At 39.1% G+C, this 25,230-nt stretch overlaps 1 protein-coding gene across 1 annotated transcript in view; it reads left to right on the forward strand.

Annotated features, from left to right (window-relative positions):
- AUTS2 (autism susceptibility candidate 2) overlaps window positions 1–25,230 on the forward strand; it is a 1,207,424-nt gene that overhangs the window by 769,188 nt on the left and 413,006 nt on the right. The window contains exon 6 of the mRNA XM_018557876.1: window positions 7,948–7,977. Within this exon, the coding sequence (XP_018413378.1) occupies window positions 7,948–7,977 (30 nt within the window). The remainder of the gene's footprint in view (window positions 1–7,947; window positions 7,978–25,230) is intronic.

Below are 25,230 nucleotides of genomic sequence, written 5' to 3' on the forward strand. Positions count from 1 at the left end.
ATAGTATAAAATCTTAGTTACTGATGCCAAGACATTAGGGTTGATTTACTAAAGGCAAATATGCTGTACACTTTGAGGTGAGGTGAAGTGCTGCTGACTTCCATCATTTATTCATGTGCAAGAAAAACGTACTTTTAAAAAAAATCTTCCTTGAATGTAATTGGGTATTTTCACCGCATTCACTCGGCTAAGGGAAAATTCCCTTTCAATGTGCACATTTCCTTGTAAAATGAACAGCCTATTTGTCTTTAGTAAATCAACCCTACTGTGTTCCACACAGGAGCTCTTTACTGTCTGCTTGACTGCTTAACTATAACTATCAGATTATGGGTAGAGGTGACGGGTCTCAGTACTGCTAACAAAAAAAATAGATGCTTATTTACTATGTTCCTTAACTACATCTAGTGGCCCTAATGCTGTATTTTCCAAAAGTTACATTTTACCTGAAAAGAAAATATATTAAGTACATTCATTATTGCCTCTATTTGCACAGATAAATGTTCACAGAGATTCTCAGGGTGAATAGTGCTGCAGATTGTTTATAAATAAACCCCATAGTCAGGGCTGTTTGTAGGTAAATCACCACCTGAGTCAATGCCATTCTTGAGGGGGAGGGGGTGCTCTGCTGTGTACTGCCTTTTTTAGACGGTAAGAAAATAGAAAATAACATAGCCCAATAGCCCAGCTTGGATAAATATATTCATGAAGAGTTCTAAAATGTTTTATTTATGCTCACAATGCCATGAAGTGTTTTATTAGGGTCATTGCATGTTTTATTAGGGTTTGCAAAAGATGCTACAGATTGTACTATTTATTTAACTTCTCAAGGCCATCTTTACTAAATAATCATCTTGATTTTAGTTTCTATTCCTATTTTATTTCATACTACCGTGAGCTCTTAGTTTTACATTATTTCTATATGAATTCCATCCATAAAGCCTCTTTTTAAGCACTTTATATATTACTATTAGCCCCCCGTGCTAATTCACTTATTTGGTGTTTGTGTTCCATTCATCTTCGTTTCATGCCCCGCAGTGTATTTCCCACACTAATGAAAATGAGTAGGAGTCTTGCATCGCGACCATCTTCAATCAATTAGAGAGGCTGCATAGACAGTGGGAATTATTGAACAATTAGTAGCAGTCTAGCTTACCTCCACATCTTATCCTTTTCTTCTTCTTTCTTTACCTCTGCTTTCAGAGGTAAAATTTTGTTGTATAGCGATCAATACAGAATCATTAAAACTTGTAGGCATATCATTATTGACATGGATGTGTAATGTTATAGTATTATAACATTATAGTATAATATGTGTAATGTAATAAAAGCTATAGTATTTTTTTCTGCATATTTTTTCTTTGCATAAAAAGGCCTGTGTCAGCAGGATTTTGGGTGCAAATCCAGTTTTCTTCCTTTGACCTGCTTCTGACACCCACAAAAACCCATTAATACAGGCCCTACAAGTCTATTGTGATATGGATGCCACCCCAGTGCCAATAAAATGAATAGGGCCTAAGCTTTTACCCCAGTAGACTAAGGTAAAAAGTGCATATTTTTTCTGGCTTAAAGGGGTTTTCTGTAACATCTGTAGGGCAGGTCACCATAGGCTTTCCTGTATACTATTCCCGGAACAGCAATTGTAGTCGTCCAATCACAGCTTCAACATCCCGTAGCAATATTCACAATCTTGAACATATAGCAGTTACTGTACTAATTAGTAGATTGCTTCTATTTTTTTGCATCACACCTAATGCATACATGTGCTGTTTGTATCATCCACCAGAGAAAAATGTACCAATATGAAGCATAAACACAGAAAAATAAGTTAATCTTTGCTTGATGCACCAGACTAGAACAAACTTTGAAACTTTCTAGAAGCAGTGCATAAACTTCAACTTGAATATCCTGTCTATTGTGTACTACAAAGTTCGCATTTCAAAGAGCTTTTGAACCCACTAGGTGTATTACAGAAGTAAGAATACAAATTTTTTTCTTCCAAGACCAGTGGACAAAACAGAAACATTTATATTATTATTAAAGCTGAAGTTTAGTCTTCCCTTGCTCCTTCTTTCCACCCTCATCAACATGCTAATGAAATGTTTGAATAAAACCATTCCATTTTCATTACATACCTTATTATAGAGCCAGAGCACTGGCGGAACTACCAGGGTCGCAGCTGTCGTGATCGTGACCGGGCCCTGGCGTTGCACCTGTTGGGGGACCCCAGAGAGTAAGAAGAGGGCCCGCACACAATCATCCTGATTGTGTGTGGCCTGGCCTGCTAAGTCCGAGCATAGCCATGGACACTAGCCTGCCCGACGCTATGCATCAGCCTGCTCTGACGGACCGAAGCTTGTCCGAGCAGGGCAGTGAGAAGGAAGGGTCATCGGCACCAGTGCTGAAGCTAGGGGGGACAGGGGGAGCATGTGTCGCACCGCATCAGGAGGGATGGCGGGGGGAATTTAATAATATTACCTAGCTGCCGGCTCCCTCCCTCTCTCCTCCCGCCGCTCTGCGTGCACTGACAGGGCCAGCTCTGCACCTGAGGGCCCCGGGAAAGAGGGGGAGAAGTCTAGGAGCGGTGTCAGGCAGAGGGGGAGAGAGAGGACCGACCTGGGCATGGAGGGTGGGTGAGCTTTCAGCAGCCCTAACCCTGCACTCCTATCACCTGACACCCTGCAGAGCCCTGGTGAGACCACCCGTATCCCTGTTGAGACCGCCCGTATGCCTGGTGAGAACCACCCATATGCCCGGTGAGACTGCCCGCAGCCCTGCTGAGACCTCCCACGTCCCTTGGTTTCTTGCACCGGGGCCCTGAAGTTTCTAGTTACGCCTCTGAGCCAGAGGCAACATTACTGGTCCTCTGTGCAATGCAGGTAGATCATGGTTAGTGGAAGAGGCCAATGGGGTGCTCTATATAGCTTCCAGTAAACATCACATCACAGTACATCTCAGTATTTCTTCAGTCCTGATGCAAGCAGTAGGCTGGCTCATGGGGGTAGGTATCAAAATACCTCGATAGGTATAGGTCAGTCTGACGGAGTGGGCATTCCTAGGCAGGCTGCATTTGCATGCAGATTGCCCTTTGTAAAGCCCACATGTGATGTTGAACCTCCATGATTGAAAGAACTGAAATCTATTGAATGAAAGGGGCAGGTCACCAACAGTCAGTCTGGGGAGGAAATCATTAGATGATGCTGGATGTCCTTCAGCCAGGAAATTAGACTCTATCTGACTTGCATCTTCTAATGCACACTGTGAGAAGCTCCCAGTGTACAGTGAAATCTGATTAAGCAACTTTAGTACAGGAGAGGACCCAGTACAATTGTGTTTCAGCTTTAATCCTGAAGAAATTGTGTTGTCTCTGTATTGCAGTTGTTAGATTATCTGCAGTGGACCAAGCACAGACCTTCTCAGGTAATGATGGCAAATAAAAACTTTTAAAGCAGGTGCATTTGGTCTGCAAACCACATCAAAAGCACTCTATTACTGAAATCATAGCTATTTACACCTACATTTTGTGATGCTCTCAGCTGAATATTGTGTATACATACAGATACTTCACACACATATATATGTATGTAGTCTGATATAAATAGCTGCTGAATATCATATATGCAAAATAGAAGAGATCACATATGATTTACATAACTAACCAACTCTTTTTAAGGTGTTGTATGCATAGTAGAGAGAGGGAATGTAAGAATCAATTTGTCACGGACGAGGGCATATCTTGTTTGTTCATCTGCTTTATTTTCATATTTGCTGCACTTCAAACCTTTTACACGTACCTGTTTTGTCTTTTTTTTCCTCAAATGTATCTGAATCCTGGAAAATGTGTTAGATGCTTTTTGAATGCATTTATTTCTTTTGCATAATTTATGAGCTGGAGGCACTGACCACCATCCATCTCTGCCAAAGGCTGGCACTGAGGGATCCAATGGATGGAGCTGTAAATTAGATGCCGTGCTCCTGCTGAGCCTGTGGCACAGTCCTCAGGTCAGTAAGAAAATGTAATACTAGAGATGGAAGTGTTTCCTCATTGTGCCATGTGGGCCTCAGCACAGAAGAAGCTGTTGGCAGACACAGTGACTGACCAGATCGTGAAACTGTCAATCACTGTGTTGGGAAAGAAGCCTGTGCATTTTTAATCGTCTTGGCAGCCGTGCTGCTTACATAATGGACACCAGTAGGTCTCAGTCCTTCACCATATGCTTAACTCTGGAGACAAGAGGCTTCTGGGTATAGCTGTAATTACCTGATGCAGAATTAAGTGGACCTTGAAATTAGAACTGGACTGTCGGAAGCAGGAAGCTTAACACTTTGATGGAAGTTATGTTCAGCCAGACAAGATGTTAAATATAATGTTTGAGTAATTGCCTCAGAAGTCTCAAAGATGATATTTTCCTCTCAGACATGAATTTTAATGCTCATTTTTTTTGTTCAGCTTTTTCCGCAAAATAGTAAAACAGTGTGATATTTTCTAAATACACTGTGACGAAGGGTACCACCATTCACTGCCAGATTGAGCATCACATACAATTTACAGACAGTATAGTGATTAACTCATAAGCAATAATTAGAAAGTACGACTGTTGGAATTGCTTAATACTACTGTAATTTTCCAACATGCTAGAAGAAATATGTGACAGAAGGACTGTTCTAATTTCACCTTGGAAATGTTCTCGCCAGAGGCACTATATTCAGACATTGGTTGATACAAGAATCTCATCATCATATCTCATCAGCTGTCATTTTTGGTGAGAGTTATGCCATATGTAAGCAGCCTAAATGTGCCCGTAGACAATAGATAAAAGTGTCCCAATCTGTCTATTTTTGTTGGAATCAGGAGATGATCTAATATCTATGGGACACCGGAACACACTGCTGACCGAGGTTTGGTTGTGACAGAAAGCATTGCCTTATCTTTATTTTTTCCTCCTGATAAGCCACTATAAGAAATGTTTGTAGTGTGTACCACTTTTCCCCCCAGCCCCCTGTGTATAAGCTTACCATGCAATGTTCACCTAAGTGCTAGAGGCATTTCTTTATTCCTGGATTCATATATAAATACTATAATGATTGTAAAATAAGAACCCAGGAAGTGAGAGGGAGAACTATCTCCACCCTCCCAGTCACCTCCTAGGCTGTCATAGACAGCTGGCAGGTTATGTTCCCCCTATAAGAGCCAAAAAACACAAATCTGCATCCTGGACATACATTGTTGATTAGTTTATGTCATGATGGGGTGCATATCCCAATAGGCTGTGTGCAAACACTGCCTGTATAGTTCTATGTCTTGTAAAGTGGAAGTAATGTCACTTGGCATCAAAACTATACACGTTCACATGGGCTGCTTCTCACACAGGGTGTTTTAAGCTCTACCAATAAGTCTCATGGAATATTGATTGAGATTACTCTCATGAGCAGTCTATTACAGAATATCTCTTAAGCTGGATCTCTGTAGGTACAATCTGCTGATGACACCAACTCAGAGGACTCCGCTCACTGCCACTGCATTGTCATGCACAAATAATTTTCCCCACCACTCCAATGTCACAAAGTTCTTCATAATTTGTCAATGCACTGATGTGGACGCCTTCACTCTGTGCACCAGTGCATACTCTTTCAATGTTCACCACTTCGTTGATGTTCATTTCTTCATTCTCTGCCACTGCACCTTGTTGCATTTCTTCTTTACTCTCCACCACGGCACAAATGTGCACATTTATCACTCTCCACTGCTGCACACATGTGCACTTCTTCACTCTCCACTACTGCATAGATGTGCACTTCTTCACTCTCCACTACTGCATAGATGTGCACTTCTTCACTCTCCACCATTGCATAGATGTGCACTTCTTCACCACTGCATAGATGTGCACTTCTTCACTCTCCACTACTGCATAGATGTGCACTTCTTCACTCTCCACCATTGCATAGATGTGCACTTCTTCACCACTGCATAGATGTGCACTTCTTCACTCTCCACCACTGCATAGATGTGCACTTCTTCACCACTGCATAGATGTGCACTTCTTCACTCTTCATCACTGCAAGGATGTGCACTTCTTCACTCTCCACCACTACACATATGTGCACTTTTTCCCTCTCTGCCTGTTCATCTATGTGCACCACACTCTTCACAACTGCACTAGCATACATTTCTTTACTCTCCACCAATGCACCAACATGCACCTCTGTATTTATTCTTTTATATGAACAGACGTTCTTTTGCTAGTGCATTCTAATAACAATGTTTTAATTTGTTTTAGTTCATATGTACAGATCAACAGTCTGTCCTTTGATCTGTTTGTAACACGAGCTCCAGCAATCCCCTACTGTTTTGAGTTTACCCTTCATTAACTCTTAGTTGACTTTTTCCTTAGGTCTGTACAGTAGTTAAAGTTGAGTCTGAGAACAGAGCACTTCAGCAGTAGTCTTCCAGTCTGCTAACTGTAACTAATGCTGATTACTGTGTTGATTAAACTTGCTGTTAAAGTGAATCACTGGTTTTTAAAAAAATGAAGCACCATCTGCAAAAAAAAAAAGATATCCCATCACCTCTTCCAACTATCTTTGCTCTTCAGGAGTTTTGGATGCCTGATCCCCTGCTGCATGATGTGGTTCCTTCCCTTGGCCCCTACCTCACTATAGGACACAGTAGTGACTTAGGAGTCCGCATAAGGGACCACACCATGTGGCGGGAAATATAGGCATCCAACACTTCTGGAAGTGCCAAATGTGAAGATTCTTCTGGTGGCCATAGCTCTTGATCAGAGCAAAAACTGGAAGAATTGGTGATGGAACTGGTGCATATAACGCCTTTACATTTATTTAAGTCTAATGACAGTTGCTTTAACAATATCCACACTTTCACCCAACCCTTTTTTGCTTTACAGTTTGCTTCAAGTGGCTCAGCTTGCTTAAAGCCCAATCCCAAGCCAAGAAAATGTAAATGTTTCTTAATCTTTAATTCACACATAAATATTGTAATTCTTTTACTACTTCAGAAGCTCTTCATGGTCTACTGTACAATTCTGATATGGACAGTGTGAGCTGCACTTCTGTCTCCCCGGTGTATCGTAACGCTGCCCAGATCCGTACCAGTTCCAGTGTTGTGCCTCCTCCTCCCTCACTTTGCTGTGCCATTTACAAAGCACAACACAGCGATGAGGCTGTAGCTGTGCTTTGTGAATGGGAAGAGGTACAACACCGAAACTCGCATTGACCATATTCAGTCTGTTCAGGAGCATACAGAGCTTGTGAACTAGTAAAATAATATTCATGTGATATTGAAAAATTGGTTTAAAAAAATAACAATAGCTGTGCCTGGAGTTGGGCAAAATGAAGCAAATACTTTTTTTTTACTTAACTACCAAGACTAGTATGGTCCATCTAATTTATTCTGCAAATCCCTCTATAATTTTCCTATGCCAACCGACATCTCACAATTTTATTGAAATATTTAAAATGTAGCATTGTGGATTTGGGTCTTTTGCCATGATAGTACTCATTGCACATACCAGTTATGCTTGACAAGTAATTATTTGACAAAAGCTGAACTAAACTAGGGCTGCCAAAAATGTTACTTTAGTAGAAAACACAAACAAATATTATTTTTAAACCTTCAGAATACAAGTAGGTCACATGACAAAGACTTATTTACTTATATATGAAAGTTTCAACGTTTGGATGTCACTGTTTATTAGAGAATGCACACTGGAGAAACATTTAAAGACAATATTTTTATGGTACATTTAAAACCTGTCTAGACACAGGTCATTGCTTTTTTTGCCTTGTTAAACTGTTGTCAAAATCTATTACCTTTCTACTCATCACATTGCAACAAAGAGTATTTCAAACAGAAAGTGGGTGTTATATTTTAATTTGTGTTGACATTTCCCTTTTAAAAAGTGACAGTTTGTCTTTGTGTTCTATTTTTAGTGTGACAGTGACAGTGACCAAGAAGAAAAGGTAAGACCCATTTTGGTTTGTTCATTTATCTTTTGCAATTATTTACTTTTTTATTCTTTGCCAATATTATGATGGGTTACAGCTCTGTATGGTATACATTATGGCAACATGCCATATTTATTTGATGAATGTTGTATTTTTGCATTGTAAATAAACGTAAAGTCTATTTCCACTTTTGTAGTCAAATTTGAGGAAATCCCACTATATGTTTGTTATTTGTTCATATTCACACAGCATACCTAAAAATAATTTTTCTTATTTAATTGTGTCTGTGTAGAAGGCATTTGCGAACTGCTTTCTGAATTTCTGGCTGACAGGAAACTCTGTCTGTCCCCATATAAAGACTAGAAACAGACTGATCTTTCCCTCATTAACATGCATTGATCCTTGATCCTAAATCCTTTGTTAGTACAGTGTTTAAATCTAGTATACAACTGATAACGAGATCTGCCAGCACAGTACAGACAGGCTTAGTTATGTGAAACATAACCTGCCCAGCCCCCTTTACATTCCAGGACAAAACTCAGTAAAGAGAACAACTTATCTTTCAGAATAGAGCTTGTAATATGCAAGCAGCAAATTAAGAAAATAAGTTATGCAATGTGAACGAGAAACATGTAACAAATATAAAATAGGTGTTATCCCAATTTGGCTGCAAAAGTGGAAATACACTCCAGCAAGGTGAACACATAGTTGAAATAGATACAGTATATACCTGAACTGTTTACTCAGCTTGTGATTCACAAACCCCAACCACCCTAGCACTACAGCTTTATTTGTCATTACTCCAGCTTACACATTAGAATACATATAAATATTATCACATGTGTCCCTCTTGTCAACGTGCCCAAACAATTACCCCTCCAACCCCCAGTTCCATAGGCTAATGAGCTCACAGTTCTTGATTCCCATTCCCAGACTGATTTCTAGTGTGTACAAAGGTATGAAAATATAATACAAAAGTAGATTTCAAACACAAATACCTCAAATATGAAAAATGTGGAGTAAAGCAAACTAAATGCTTTTTATGCACACATTTCCCTAAAAAATCTACAAAATAATCATGTAATATTTCATTAAATCAAAAGTGATTAATTAAAACACGACACATTCATTCTGTAGAAGTCAGGATTTTGCATCACCTTTCAGAAGTGTAGCCAACCATGTAGGGAATTCACTTTCTTGCAGAAGGGGATTAATTCCATAGCTGTCAATAATTTGAACTTCTTATTGTGAAAGAAAATATATGGTAAGTTTACTTTATCACCTCAGACAAAAAATGCCTGACCCTAAAAAAAAACCTGACCACATTCAGATTTTAGAGAAGAATATGCGAGCACCACAGATATGTGTGATTCAGAAATTGTACTTAGACTTCTAGGAATTGCAGGAATCTGTCTTGCTTGTGTATACTTTTCTGTTGTCTTTTGTCTGTATTCCCTGAAAATCTATGGAGGTATGAAAGTTTATTATTGTGTATGATATATATGTTTATATTGCTTGTAAAAAAAAATTATACAGAAACCAGAGGAAACACTCTTTTTTCATACATTTATTTTGTGGTTCCACAAATTTGGATCGACTGTGCACATGTATTAAAAAGGTAATATATAAACATAAACACAGTGGATAAAATCATAATCATTGTAAATGTGTTGGTATATGCATATGATGCCAAAGAAAAGAAGAGAGAAGTGAATGTGAAGAAGATAAAGAAACAAAAAGGAGGAATAAAAAAACCCCATCTATCTAATCCCTCATGAAGTTGAAAGATTGTATGACCCACACATGGTAATCAGTGTTAGGGCTCATTCACACCAGCAGCCGCAGGAGTGTGCTGTGAAGTAAACAGTGCCAATCACTTTATCATCTAGTTATCACTCTTCTCCGTCCTATTCAAAACGCAAAAAAAAAATGTTTTGGATTTCAGTTTGAAAACCAACCTTACAAATATTGTTTCAATAGAGAATCTTTGTAATTGAAGTTTCTACCAGATTTCCAAAGCAGGTGGCACTACGGGTATTTGTAAATTCTTAGTCTGTGTTCTGGTAAAATCCATCTTCTATTCTGGTAATTCATAGAAGGATCTCAAACCAATGGGAAGGATGGGTTACCAGTTTTTGGTATACACAATATACTATAAAATTATGTGCAATATAGCAGTAATCTGTGGTATTAATGTAATTCATTAAACTGTAGAAACTTTGGTCCACTTTTCTTTGTCTACAAGAATAAAAGCTGTAGGGAAAAGTATGCGAGAGTGCATGTGTCTAGGTGCTTTCTCTTAAGGCCCTTTTAGGTTTACTACATTTTAAGTAATTATTTCAGTTTGCAGTTTCTTGCTCTCCTAATATAGTAGAGTAATTATAACAAAAGGTTTGTCATATTTCTACTTTGTTTGAAACCTTGATCCTTTTTTTGGCAAGTTAATTTCTTCCATTTTTTCTGATAAAGGATCTGTTTAACCATTCAGTATAAAACCATGTTTCCCAAAGTGGGTGACACCACCCCCTGGAGGAGGTGGAAATTCCAAAGGAGTAGTAAGGTAAAAGGGAGAGGCAGTGGGCATCAGAACCAAGGAAAATAAAAAAAGTTTAGTTTAACACAATCTATGTGAGAAAATCTAATGTGTGCAGACACTTCAGTAACACTTATGCTGTACAAAAAAAATAACATATTTAGTAGAGTGATACATCAGTGTTCTCCAAACATAAAAACAGACTCAAATGACTGATTGTATAGGATCTAAGATTTCTTCTTAGTGCTATTCAGCCTGATGTTAGGAAGATTATGGGGGTTATTCACAAAGCTGATCCTTTGGCTAGCTTCGGCCCCAGGACCCCTTTGGTTCAGTAGAACCGAAGGGCTGCTGTACGGGCTATTCACTATAGCCCGTACAGCTCCCGAAGTTGGCCGAGGTGCTCAGTCGAGCCGAAGGCATATGCTTCAGCTCGACTGAGCCCAGGTGAAATTCAAAGCTGGCCAAACGGCCGGCCATTGGCCGGCCGACAGCCTGCTTCTGACATCTGGGTGGAGCCAGCAGTCATCTCATGGCTGGCCCCCAGCCACTTGCAGAGACAGATCAGCGTCCCTGGTTACCAGGTAACCAGGGACGCCCATCTGTCATTACACTGAGAACCCGTCGGAGGCGCAGTGATATCACAGTGGGTCCACCGGGTTCTGTGTGTAATGACAGATGGGCATCCCTGGTTACCTGGTAACCAGGGACCCCATCTGTCATTACACTGAGAACCCAGCATGTTGTGCCCAGACACCGGACTGCCCTGTTGGGAATGGCCGCTGCTCTGGAGGTAAGGCAGGCTGGGGATCATGGTGGACACCCTGGTGGTGGGCACATAGACCAGAGAGGAGGTAGCAGCACCCTGCATGAAGCCCTAGCCCCTTAATAAGATGGGCGCCCCCAGTTTCCAGGTAACCAGGGATGCCGATCTGTCATTACAAAGAGAGCATAGGAGAGCCGGCGGTGATATTAAAGCCGACTCTGCTAAGCTCTCATATTAATGACAGGACAGCGTTCCCTGGTTACTAGGTAACCAGCAGACACTGTTTTCATTAGGATGAGAGCTTAGCAGAGTCGGCTTTCATTTCCCCGCTGGCTCCGACAAGCTCTCATTGTAATGACATCTGGTCCGGCCAATAGAAAACAGTTGGGTGGAGCTAGCTGTCACTGCTAGCTCCGCCCAATTGTTTTCTTTTTCCCCCCACGGTACCGAGCTAAGCAGCATTCGGCTATCCACTCACTGCTGTTCGGCATCTATGAGAATAGCCCGAACAGCAGCGAGTAGCCTGCCGGAGGTTCGGCTCAGCCGATCCAGATGTTGGATTGGCTGAGTCTAATTCCTTCTGCACTTCAGGTTGGCCGAACATGCTGAGCACGGCGATATATGGCTGAAATCAGCTGCACAAGCCTGAAGTGAATAGCCGAACAGTGTTCGGCTCACTTCACTTCGGGTCGGTTATTCACTCGGTTGCCTATGGCAGCTTTGTGAATAACCCCCTATATCCCTGTATCAACCACATCCATCACAGTATAATTGAGTAAAGAATGCAGTGGGTACATTATAAATATAATGTTGTTGCTAAATATATAGGTCTACTAGTTTAAGTTGTGAAATACATAAACATATGCATAATGTTAGATTAGTAGTAATGTGTTGAATTTGTATGGGGGCACTATCATATTGACTAACAAGATAAATGTGTTTTCTTACCTGATTCTTCGGTGTAATGATGCAATAGGATCATACATCTTATCTGTACCAGCTTTTTTGGCTTGCCTTTCAAGGGAACGGCAGGCAGAGACATTTTTGAAACAACTGGCAAAAAAACAAATATGTTATTATTTTATTGAAACTATCATATTGACTATCATGATAACTGTGTCTTCTTACCTGATACTTTGATATAATGATGCAATAAGATTACACATCATATCTGCCTGTATCAGCCCCCCTTTTCTGAAGGACAGAGAACATATGTAGCTTTGTCCAGATAAGCATTTGTACAGCATTTAGCCGTGGTGCTTTTAATACTGATATGCTTTTCTTTCTAACAACATACAGTATGTGGATACATCTATTAAAATACATACTCAGTATTAAACCATATACCACTGCTGTATATGTAGTATTAAACGTGTATGTGTAATATAAAGAGTACAAATAAAACAATTGAGTTTATGCATTTTTGTCATTGGTCATGTTTTATTCTATTACCCAATGAAATTTGCAGTTACAAAAGCCTAGATAGTCTTGCCAACTAACACTGCTTTGTCGAAAGACAGGAGACATAAGGCTTATCTGATGCCTGTAACTTGTACGAAGCATATGCAGTCTGTTATAAAATGGAAGACATCATTATTTGAGCAGGTCAAGCATATTCAGATGAAGACAAATGGTGCTTATTTGATTTCCTTAAAATCAGGAAATGAAAAAAGTGCTCTCTAGAGAAATCATGTTCTGCCTCGCTTAGATGATAGACCCAGGCATGTAGCAGCGATAAGAACAGGTGCTCGTCTTACGTTTTTATCTCTGAAGGACGGTCAGGACTGTCATCTCGCTGACATGTGCATTATCCGTGTCATTCTAAACAAAGTGACCTGTGGAAAAGTGCACTCTTCTGTGACATGATAATGGAATGTTGGATGACAGGTAAAGTATACAGTTATAAAAGGAGGCTGTGTATTATTCTTTTGTTTAAGTGACAACTAGGAACTTCCTTCCTGTGGCTGAAGGGATTGTCATATTCTAGTGATGAGACCGTGCTTGACTTATAAAAGCTGGAAACTAAATGAATGTATTTATGAGCCTCAGAATGTATTATGCACAAATTTATTGCAGAACTCTGGAGAGGGGAAGAAGTATTGAACTGGATTGTTCTATGCAAATCATTGGGCAAGAGGCACCTAACCTTATCTACTGAACATCCACTTTCTTAGCATTTACTTTTCTCACTGGGCTGACATTTTATAGAAAAGAGAAGCAAATTACATATCTGTGTCAGTTATTGGCAGCAAGCAGACTTTATTCATATTAACTGCCAAAAGTATGTCTTCTCTTGAAACCATATAAATATAGAAGGGGTGCAATACTGTAATCTACGAACAGTAAAGCAATGGAAAATTATGGTATATCAGTGTGTAGCTGTGTGTAACTGCATTAATCAAATGAAAGATCATTGTAAAAGGTCTGTGTGTGTTTGAAAAGATGCTGTGTGTATATGGGTTGTATAAAAGTAGCCCAAGGGTTGCAGGTTCATCTGCATGTTAGAAGGACCCTGATCTAGAGAGAAATATGGGAGCTGTCATTGCTGACTTGCTTTTCAATATGAAACATCCAAGTCATGCCTCACTTAAGTACTTGTTAAATTGCATAGTTAGGTTGAAAACAGACACACATCCATGCATTTCAACCAATAGAAAATAAATTATAAATACATAAATTGAAAACTTCCATATTGCCCACAGTTAATCAAGAGGAAGGCAAAAAATATTATCAAGAATGGTCCAGCGAGGGGAAAATGCCTTCTTGATCCCCTAAAACATTCAGATATTTCCTGGTGTTATTGCTTGTACATGTTAAAACACAGTTATATTCAGTGCATTTAGGAATGCATTCCACATTTTTTAAACAATTAAGTGAGCTGGCTGGAACTAGTTCCACATTTTTACAGCTCTTACTGTGAAGAAGCCTTTTCATGTGCGGAAGTTAAACCAATTTACCTCCAGACGCAGAGTGTCCCCCCTTGTCCTTTACAATTACCTTAAAGTAAGCCACTGATGTGGACGGACCAGTTGTATATAAATTAGCCAGACATTTTGGCTGCCTATTTGTACTATAATAATATTGTAAAAAAAACATATGTACTCCAACAAAAGATGCAGGAAACAGAGCTCCTGCTAAAAGTCAACCTGTAATGTGGGTCTACAATATAGACAAAACGTGGCCATACACCATACAATCTGATTGCACAATCTATGTACTACCAGCTTTATATTTACTAAAACTATGTAATATGAAGACATACCTAAACAAATAATTTGGTTTATGTCAAATCAGGCATGCGCTTGCACTATATACTTGATGGTAGAGCTAAAAGAGATGTATGGCCAGCTTAAGGCTACTGTTAGAAAGCAGGCACCATAAGGTGCCCCATTAAATCTGTACTGTAACAGTGTGGCTCTCCACAACAGCCAAACTTCAATGAATGTGGAAACCTGGCACTGCCCCTCCCATCCTCCACAAAGTAATATTTAGTGCTTGAGTAAACTATTGCTAAGCTAGAGCATTGGCAGGTATGTGTCTGAGGTCCCTAAGTATAGAAACTTTCAGGAAGGGGAGATCTTACAGTGCCCTGAGCAGCTGAGCTGTTGCACTGTAAGGGCCCATTCAGATTTGTGTGTTGTGTTTAATGCACATGTTAACAAGCATTGCTTTAAAGGTAGCCTCTTCATTGGAATGGGCTTCTAATGCAGCAAAATGCATAGGCACAATTTTTAGCAAAACAGCACACCACAACATATGGCAGTGTGTTTCTGTGCGTTTTGGTTTGCTGCAACGCTGGTGCATAAGGAAGGTGTGCTAGTCCCGCACACTGCTTTCTTTATTGGCAGAACTGACTGGACATCTGAAACCCTCCCACTGTAGGCTGCAGTGCCTGGAAGAGAGAGTGTGTGAGACAAAAATTAAGGAGGATTTTGCTCAATCGAGAAGTGTAAGGGAAGATTTGTGTTTACTTGGTACATTTTGTTTACTGCTAACAGCGTCAACAGTTTGTGCAGCACTTTAAATATATGGAAGACATTACAGTTATAATACAAATCAAGACAAGATGGTAATGAGGGCCCTACCCATGAGAGTTCACAATCTAAAAGGGAGGGACAGGTAATACAAGAGGTGGTAGCTGTGTGGGGATGAAATGTTTGAGAAATTGATAGTTCAGTGGTAGTACTTTGAGGTGGGATAGGCTTCCCTGAAGAGTTGAGTCTTCAGGGATTGCCTAAAGGCAGACAGAGTAGGAGATAGCCAGAGAGGTTGGGGTAGGGAGTTCCACGGGATGGGAGAGACTCAAGAAAAATCCTGGATGCAAGCATGGGAGACGTTGACAAGGGAGCTAGAGAGCAGAAGATCTTGGGAGGAGAGGAGATAATGGTTAGGGTGATACTTAGAGAGGAGGTTGGAGATATAGCCGGGGGCAGAGTTGTGGATGGCTTTGTAAGTGGTTGTTAATATTTTACATTGTATCCTTTGGGTTATTACAAGTCAGTGAAGGGATTGGCAGAGGGGGGTTACAGATAATGAGCTGTTGGTTGGTTAGGTGGATGAGTCTAGCAGCAGCATTTATTATAGACTGAAAGGGGATAGCCTGTGTAGAGGTACGCCAATGAATAGGAAGTTACAATAGTTGAGACAAGAGATAATAACTGAGTGGATGAGTAGCTCTGTGGTTTCATTAGTTAGGAAGGGGCGTATTTTGGAGATGTTACGAAGGTGAAGGCGTTAGGATTTGGATAGTGATTGGATGTGGGGCAGAAAGGTGAGGCCCGAGTCAAGGATCACACCTAGCACCTTGGCATGGGGGGAGGGAGGGATAGTGGTGTTATCAATCTCATTGGAAAAGTTGGGGGAAGTTTTTTAGAAGTTTAGTTATATGAAGTGTTGTGAAGTCCAGAATGATATGTCAGTTAGTAAATTAGTGATGCACATTGTGGAGTTGTGGAGTGGAGAGATACTGTATATTTGAGTGTCATCAGCATAGAGATGATATTGGAAGCCATGCAAGGTTATCAACTGACCAAGGGAGGAAGTGTAAATAGAGAACAGAAGGGGTCCAAGGACAGAGTCTTGGGGAACCCTTACAGAAAAATAAAAAGAGGAGAGGAGGAATTAGATTTCATAGGTGACAATAAAGGAGTGCTTAGATAGGTAGGAGGAGAACCACGAGAGAGCCAAGTGAGTGGAGGCCAAGTGAGGCCAAGTGAGTGGAGTTACTTGAGGAGCAGCGGGTGGTCAACTGTGTCAAAAGCCGCAGAAAGGTCTAATAGTAAGAGTAAGGAGTAGTGGCCATTGTTTTTAGCAATTAGTATGTCGTTAGTGAGTTTTAGGAGGGCAGTTTCAGAGAAGTGTTGGGGGCAAAAGGCGAACTGCAACGGGTCGAGGAGGTTATTATCAGTGGGGTGGTAGCTCAGGCAGTTGTAGATTAGGGGTTCTAGGAATTTGGGGGTGAATGGGAGTAAGGAGATTGTTCTGATATTGTTAAGACTGGTGGGCTTGGGTGAGGTTTTTTGGGTATTGGGGTGACCAGTGCATGTTTTAAAAGGGAGGGGAAGATGCCAGTAGAGAGGGTTAGATTGAAAATATGAGTAAGGGAGCCTAGGATTTAGCAAGAGGATGACCTGAGTAGTGGTGAGGGAACAGGGTCTAGGGGGCAGGTGGTGAGGTGGGTGTCAGAGAAAAGCTTTGTAACCTCATCTGTAGTGACAGGGTCAAAAGAGGAAAGTAACAAATTTGATGGTGGGCCTGGTACACCAATTGGGGAAGATGACTGGACTATTGAGATCTCATTGTGAATTGCATCTATCTTGTTTTTTAAAAGAATGGCAATGTCTTGGGAAGTGAATGAGTTTGTGGGTGGAGGCGGTGGGGGACATAGTAGAGAGTTAAAAGTAGAAAAGCATTGAGGAGGACTGGATTAGAGTGTGTTAATGAGAGTGACAAAGTAAGTCTGATTGCCAGCACAAATGAAGGAATTATATTTTAGGAGGGCAGCTTTTTTACAGGACGAAGTCCTGCAAAGACCTAGTTTGATGCCACACGCGCTCAAGAGCGCGGCCATGTCTTTTAAGATTCCTGGTATCTTCTGTTTGCCATGGTTGTAGTGGATGTGGCCTAAGTCTGCTTGTAGTGATAGGGGCCAAGATGTCTAGGGAGGATATGAGCGAGCTGTTGAAGACAGAAGTAGCCAGGTCAGGGCAGGAAAGGGGTGAGATTTTGTCATAGAGATAGTCAATAGCAGAGTGGAAAAGAGAAGGTTTGAAGTCGCAAAGGTACATGTCTGAAAGGAAAGAAAAATCTCTCCAGTGGGTCACAGACAGAAATAAAATCCTGATAAATCTTTTAGCTCTTTCGCAACCTATCCTAAAAAAAAAAGACGAGTACATCTGGGTAGAGTTCGTTTTAATAATTCCTCCCAATTTGTCAGTATAAATTTATTTCCCACTATAACTTTATCGCCTAATTTATTTGAAGGAGAGTTACATTTAATATAAACAAGAGCTTTATGCTGTTTTGGTATGGCTGTAGGTTCTGGGGGATTTTGATACTTAGCTGCTAGGGATTATAATGGGATAGCAAGGTGACTTTTTTTGCTACGCAATAATGGAATTTAATTACTTCTTTGGATGACTCTAAAGAAGCAAGCTGAAGTCAAATGCATTGGATAAAGCAGTCCATGGGATTTGTTATTGCCATTATACTGTTTTTCTATTGCCAAGGGTTTGTACAGCACTTAACAAAACAAAGGGAGATAATGCAGTTACAATACAATTCAAAACAGGAAGGTTAGGAGAGTCCTGCTTGTGAGATAGTATAATCTAGTAGGTATTGGGCATAAGCCTTATGCTAAATTGTTTGGTAATACAGGGAGAAAGGTTTTGAGGCAAAATTAGAATTTCTTCCAGAATGGAATATGCAATTGAAAATTTTAAAATGTGAGGTGTTATAGTCCATGTTAAAGTACTAAAATATAAATCCTTTCTTTTGCACTTTTGTCAAGTGTACACCTGTATTACTATTGCATATCTATACTTTTGTTTAATGTGGAAAGATTACATTTTGTGTGGGCACTCTAAGAATAGTATTATCTAAGAGATTTATGGGATAAAGACATTGCATCTATGCAAGGATTTATTCAGCACTGCCATTAGGCATATTTGTATTTGTTATTATTGACATTGTTTTTGGATTATTTCTATATTTTGCTTTATGTTATTTTAATACTTTATTGTTTAGTGGGAGCATTTTATTGTGTATTAGACATGTGAATTTGGGTTTGGACAAATCTGCAGATTAACTAAGTTCAGTTAATTCAGCGGTTCGTCCAAATCCGAAATAACAAATGTATTATATGCCCGAATATATGAAAACTATATTCAGGTAAACATAAATTAGTTTTCAGAACGCACAGCGGCCATTTTGGCTGCCGTCGTGTTCTGCGCATGCCCGCCGCCTTCTTGAAAGTGGAGCATATGACATCACATGGAGGTGACGTTACATGCTGAACGAGCGGTGGCCATATTGGCGCGTTCTGTGCATGCATGCCGCCATCTTTGTATACACTAAGATATCGGTGCTCGAACATGCCGATGCCACCATCTTGGTGTATACCAAGATACACTCCAAGATGGTGGCGCACATGAGCAGAACACGCCGATATGGCCACCACTCGCTCTGCAGTTTCAGTGTGCAGTTTCTGATTCGGATGCTCATTGCCTCTGAATCCGAAACAACAGAAACATTTATTTTACTTTGATGAAACAAATGAAAATGTTTTTAGTTTTCATTTGTTTCATCCCAAAATGATTTTTTTTTGCCGTGCACATGTCTATTGTGTACCTTTTTTTAGCTGCTTTCGTCCACCCATGGAGTGGTGTATCATTCCAGTAAAGTCGGGGAGTTTTAAAGGGTAGATGTTGGATGCATTGGTTCTGGGAGGGAAATAAGATCATTAGTTCAGGCTGGGGGTGAGGACACAGATGAATTGCAGGGTTTGAAATTGGGGAAGTTGAGAACATCAGTGCCAGGGTGGAGATTTGAAGCATGGTCCCTATTTCCATATTTGCATATTTTGATGAATTATGATGGTTGAAAGTTCAGGAATTTCTTGTGGGCTTTGGGCAGGGGTTATAGGAGCATTCATATAGAGAGCATCTAGTGCTCTAACTAATCAGTCTTCATTTTCCAACTTTCTAATAGGGTTCATTCCGCTGAGGTGTGCAAACATTTTTCCCGGGTAAGGATGATATTAGGAGATGTATGAATAATTGTTTGAGTATGATTAATATTTGGTGATATTGCTATAGGGTTATGCTGATGCCATCATGTGTTTAGATAAGGGATGCTTTTGTAGGCTGACATCATTGGTCCTTGGCAGGAGGAGCTCTGAGGGTGCAGTCATCATTCCTGTAGGCCTGGTGCCATCACCATTGTGGGAAAAAAGGTTTTCAGAAAGCAAATAACATAGTTCATTTATATGCAACCATTTATAGAACAAGAATAATACCTCCTAACATTTTAAAACGAAAAATAGAAATAATATAAGCCCTGCTGGATGTGCAGAAAAACAATCCTCTTTTATGCTCCTATAGGCATAACACATGATCCATATTGTATGGTTAAAATTTTAGTTTTAAGATGATTTTTTTATTGCTCAAATGCATTTTTTCTTCAAGGGGATGAGTTACAGTGTGTTAAATGTGTAAAGACAATAGATATAGGTGTTATACTATATAGGTGTTATAAACACCAGCAATTATAGTAGCACATAAATATCTAGATACAAATATTTAGGACATTGGATAGGCTTAGGAATTAGCATTGCTCTTAATCACTACCAGTGCCAAGCACAAAATGCTAAAATCTTCTGTATCACAGTGATGCCACAGTTCAGAAAAGCACAGACCACTACCCATAAAATAAAGTTCTGCCATAACATATATTTTGTCCACTACATCAGTGATTCTCAAATATTGTCTATGTGCACCACCACTAGGTTATATTTTGATAATGTACAGTTGCATTGGGTGGAGTATTATTGGCAGTTGCATGATGTGACCTCTTTACCATAGTTCTCAAAGCTAAAATATGCACATATAATAGAAAGTTAGTTTTCTCTTCCATGTCATTCAAAAGTAAAGAAAGCCAATATTGGGGTGCTATTTTGTTGAGAGGAGAACCATCCCACTACTCAAATTTACAATTTCTAAAAACGTGAGTCCCAGCTAATATTTTAAAATGTTCTGGAAGAGCAGCTATTCATTCCCATTTTAAAATGGCAGTCGGACTCAGCAGCTCTTGCACACCCATGCTGGTACTGGCACTGGAACCACTGGCTGCCTGTGTCTCTAATGCATAAGCACAAGCTGTCTTACGCCATGATTGCTGCTGGATAGGAGTCTATGGTGTATATAGGGTGGGGGGCCATGGCATTTTACAGGTCACTCTTGAGAAAAGGGTATTATATGCCCTAAAACATAGACTTTTAACCTTTTTCCTGACTATACATTGACCTGGTATTTCTTTCCCATATGTCTGTGTCCTTTGGTTATTGCGGCATTGTGTCATATGATGGTACATGTTTAGCTATATTGTATTTTTGCTGTTTGTACTCTGATACTAGTGTATACTATACTGGATATGCCCTTTCAAACATTGTATCTATTGGCCTATATATAAGCACTATCTATTGCTAAAATATACTCTTTTGCATTCTCCATAAAAATGAAAAAACAGAGAAAGTTAGCAATCCCTAGTAATTACTGTGGCAGAATTATTTTATAGACCTGGGAACCCAAAGTGCAAAAATCTTACCACTGGAGTCCATAAGAGACATTAGGTGATATTAGTTTGTTTGACTGTTCAGCATCTACTTGTGTAGATGTGTAGAACTATTTAATTAAACCAGCCTTAATGTCTCCATGCGATGACAATATTAATATAGGCAAGAGGGAAAATAGCTGCACTTGTTTTGTCACCGGCGTTGTATTGAGAGGGAACACTTGTCTGCATATTAATAGCTAACATACAAAAAAGACGAGCTTTTAACAGACTGTCAGGCACATAAATACATGTCCTAAAGCTTGCACGATTCCTATTTGTGTACAGCATCTCTTTGCATATAAAGTTTTAAAACCTATGTGCTCAGCAGGGTGTGAAATACAACACATGCACTATATGAATAAGCCCAGAGCTACAAGACCTTGTCAGCTCTTGCCGCATTTTTACTGCTACTGTGTGCTTAATCTTCACTTTGTGACACTTATGCTGAGTGAAAATACAATGTGTGAATCAATTGCCAGTCATCTGAAAATCCAGAGTGCCAGTTTAATTAGACTATACGGCATTTAGCACAAAAATATTGCAAAAATGTACAAAGTTAATTGAAATTTTGCACATTTTCTTGCCATTATAGCATATTCAAAGGGCTATAGTATGACACACACACAAAGCAAGTCAAAACATTGAAGATTAAATCAGAAAATACAAGCCTGGAGGCAGTTCATTATTGTTGTGTCGTCCCTTCAGATAATCCATACTTTTCTGGTAGTACTGTCATATATTAAATGCTTAATTTGTAAAATAAAGATTGTAGATGCATAGAAAACATACATTTATAAAAATTATTCTCAAAAATAAAATTGCCCCTAAACAATTACAGTTTGTTTTATATGTCAAAGAAATAGCAGTTAATAAATATGGCCAGTATGTAACATGTTAATGCACCCAACTGACTACAGAAATTGCATATGAAAAATAAATTAATTATAAGATTCTCTGGTGCACTAATATATGGCAATCTAAAAAGAAACAATATGGAAGGTAGGACTCTGTTTAAGAAGCAAAATGTAAAATGAGGCTATCAGTTACAGTTAGGTTTTGTTCACATTTATGAAAAGATAAAATAATATAAACCCTCATTATATAGGGTTTACATTTGCTCAGTATGGTTTCATGGTATCAACAGTTATTCTATTTCCACTCATGAATACTGCAATACTCATTACAGTGTGCCTGTTGTCAAGCGCTGCAGATTTTTTTTTGACTTTTCTAAATAAATGCTAATAAAATATATTGGCCCAACAGTTATTTTGGGTTACAGGCCATAAATATACACAAAGACTGTGTTATCTGGTGGCTGCACAATGAACAGTGAGGTTAAATGCTAGCAACTGGCTGTATTTTAATGATTTCTGCTCTGGCATTACGTTACTTTAAGTTCTGCAGTAAACATTTCTGAGAGCTATTATTATTCTGGGCTGAGATTAAGAAAGCTGTAAAACAAATATCGCTGCATCCAATAAAAAGAGTATAAAAAAGCACTTTTAAATAGCACTTTACAAATGGCCAAATTAAACAGCACTGAAATTACATTACAGACATACATTGCCAATAATGGCAATAATAAATTAAGAATATTATCTCGCACTCGCTGTCATTTGTGCTACTAATTCCTAAAACACCGCTAGAGAGAGAAATATGTTACTTCTCTTTCTTGAGGACAGAAGTTTACTTTCTCTAAGGAAGAAAAATATACTTTTTGCTAAATTTGTATACTCTGATTACTATAAGGGCCTTTCCATAAATTGGGCAATGGGACACTCAGGATTTTGATGGTATACAGTACAAATTGAAGTATTATTGAACATGTATTTTTTCAAAACCCACAAGAGATATATGATCTGCCCATCATTGTCCCCATCGTGAAACGATTAATTCTTCTTTGACATTCGTAGCACTCATGCGTATAATTGATGCAGTGAAGGAATTTCTGTGCATAAAAGGGAACCGTCTAAAATTGACCTTAAAGATTTTTTAATATGTAGGAAAATCTCTGATGGCACTATCCAACTATCTATATGCAATGCTTAAAGTGGCCCTGTCACCACTAAAGAAAAAATAAAACCAAATGTACCTTTTAAAAAAGAAGTTTTATAATTAGCTATTTACTAGGCTGTGTTTACTTCACTTAAGTTTTGTATTTGTATAAAAATTGTTACCTTATAAAATGCACATTTTTGACACCCCATTGTGATGCAACCTTAAAAAATATGTTATTTATTGCTGATCTCTGTCTGTTAATTAATAGGAAAATATTTGTATATCTGAATTGAAGACTCTTGCCAAAATCTTTTATTAGCCACATCGCTATTTTTTAATTTCCTGATAATTATTGCAAACTTTGGTTGGCTAAATCATTGAACCTATCCTACAACAAAATGGTACATGAATGAAACCTTATGGTGTATTAGTGGGACCTACATTCTTGTATTTTTGTTTTAATTTAATGCCCAGTCTTACAATAAAACATATTAAGTTTAAGCAGTACTTCATGATCTCATTGTGTTTACACAGCTGTCCTAGCTGTTTATCCATGACCACTCAAATGCGTTTTCCAAAAGCATAGCAGAGGCAATCTATTGACTCTTGAATCTCGACTCAGACCTCACCATATCCATAGATCTAATATAAATAAAATATAGGGCATTAATCTAAAATCTGGCTATGGAGTTGAAAGGAATGCCTGGTTTCCATAATCTGCCAATACTTTGGGTTCCATAAGCCTCTGGACACCTGAGTTTCACAGGGAGCTCAAAGGTAAGTGCATTCCCTCAAGTCCCAAACTTTGTCAAACGATTTCTTTGGTGGTGAGAATATAGAAAGTAGGTCAAATTTAAAATAAAGTATAATGCTGTTGGGTGTGATACCCCAAACCAGCAATTTTACACATTGCAACTTCCAGTAGTACTTGGAAGAAAAAAAACTATTATTTAAGTTATATTAATTACATTTATGCTTAAGCCACTTTGACAAGAGCTTACTACATTAAGGGTCCATTCACACCACGTCCAGATCATCTCCAGACCAGACCCGATTGTTTCCAGACCCAAAATGCATCCCTATGCTATTTCTGGCCTCTGTTCACACCAGTGCAGTTCGTTCGAGAGCAGACCAGAAAAATACTGTATGTCTTATTTTGTCTGGTCTGGAATGCACTGGAACTGCTGGCAGGTTCACACCATTTTTCCAGACTAGATCTGGTCCGGAAAATGGTGTGAACCTGCCCTAAACCAATCTTTCTCACTTTTGAGAACATATGCTCAAATAGATGTTAAACCACAGTATCCTTCTGATGCTTCAAAATATTCCTAACTTTGATATGTTTTTGCACAGAATGTGCTTAAAGCATAGAAGAAACAAGAAAAGAATAAAAGGTACAAATAGTTTCTAGCTGTGCTGTGATAGAAAAGGGTTTCTTAAAGTATGTATTTGAGTGTACCTCCCAGCTGTCTAAATGTTTGCTCCCCAAAAAGAAAACATGGAGAAAAAAACAGGTCACAAACTATCCAAATACAATTATGAAGGAGTAGGGAGATGGGACTTAAAGTGACACTAAATTCTGGAGTTAACTCTTAAAAATGTAACTACTAATAAAAATGTATCTTATTGGTGTATCACTCAGCTGTGGATCCTCGAATAATCTCTGAATTAGTGCTGACACTGTCCTTCCTTTTGGAGGGTGGCTACTTTTCCATGAATGCATTTTTAAGATACTCCTGAGTTTAGTGTAACTTAAATGTAAATATAAAAACCAAAATGTAATATGTTATAGCTTCCAGTTATTAGATGTGGTAGCTACATTAGCATTCTTTTTCTATATTAATCTTTTTATTTTATCTATTTTCACCAGGTAATCCTGTGAATAACACACCTTCTCTACACTTACTTCTCCACTGTATCGATAAAGGGAGCCATGTTTGCTGCCCAGGTTGGACCTCAAACATGTCTACCTTTTGTTCATCTCAAATACATGGGTAATGGTGTGAATGGTAGTTTACCCAGAAAGATAACGTTGTTTTATGCTTCCAGCTCAACTCACAGGAATTGGCAAGGATTGTGCATTTGTGGCAAGATACACAGGTATTTTCTGCACACTACTCCTTATCTTGCTTGGGGAGAA

The sequence above is a fragment of the Nanorana parkeri genome, unplaced genomic scaffold (assembly GCF_000935625.1).
Source record: "Nanorana parkeri isolate BGI_ZX_2015 unplaced genomic scaffold, ASM93562v1 scaffold308, whole genome shotgun sequence".
Lineage (NCBI taxonomy): Eukaryota > Metazoa > Chordata > Amphibia > Anura > Dicroglossidae > Nanorana > Nanorana parkeri.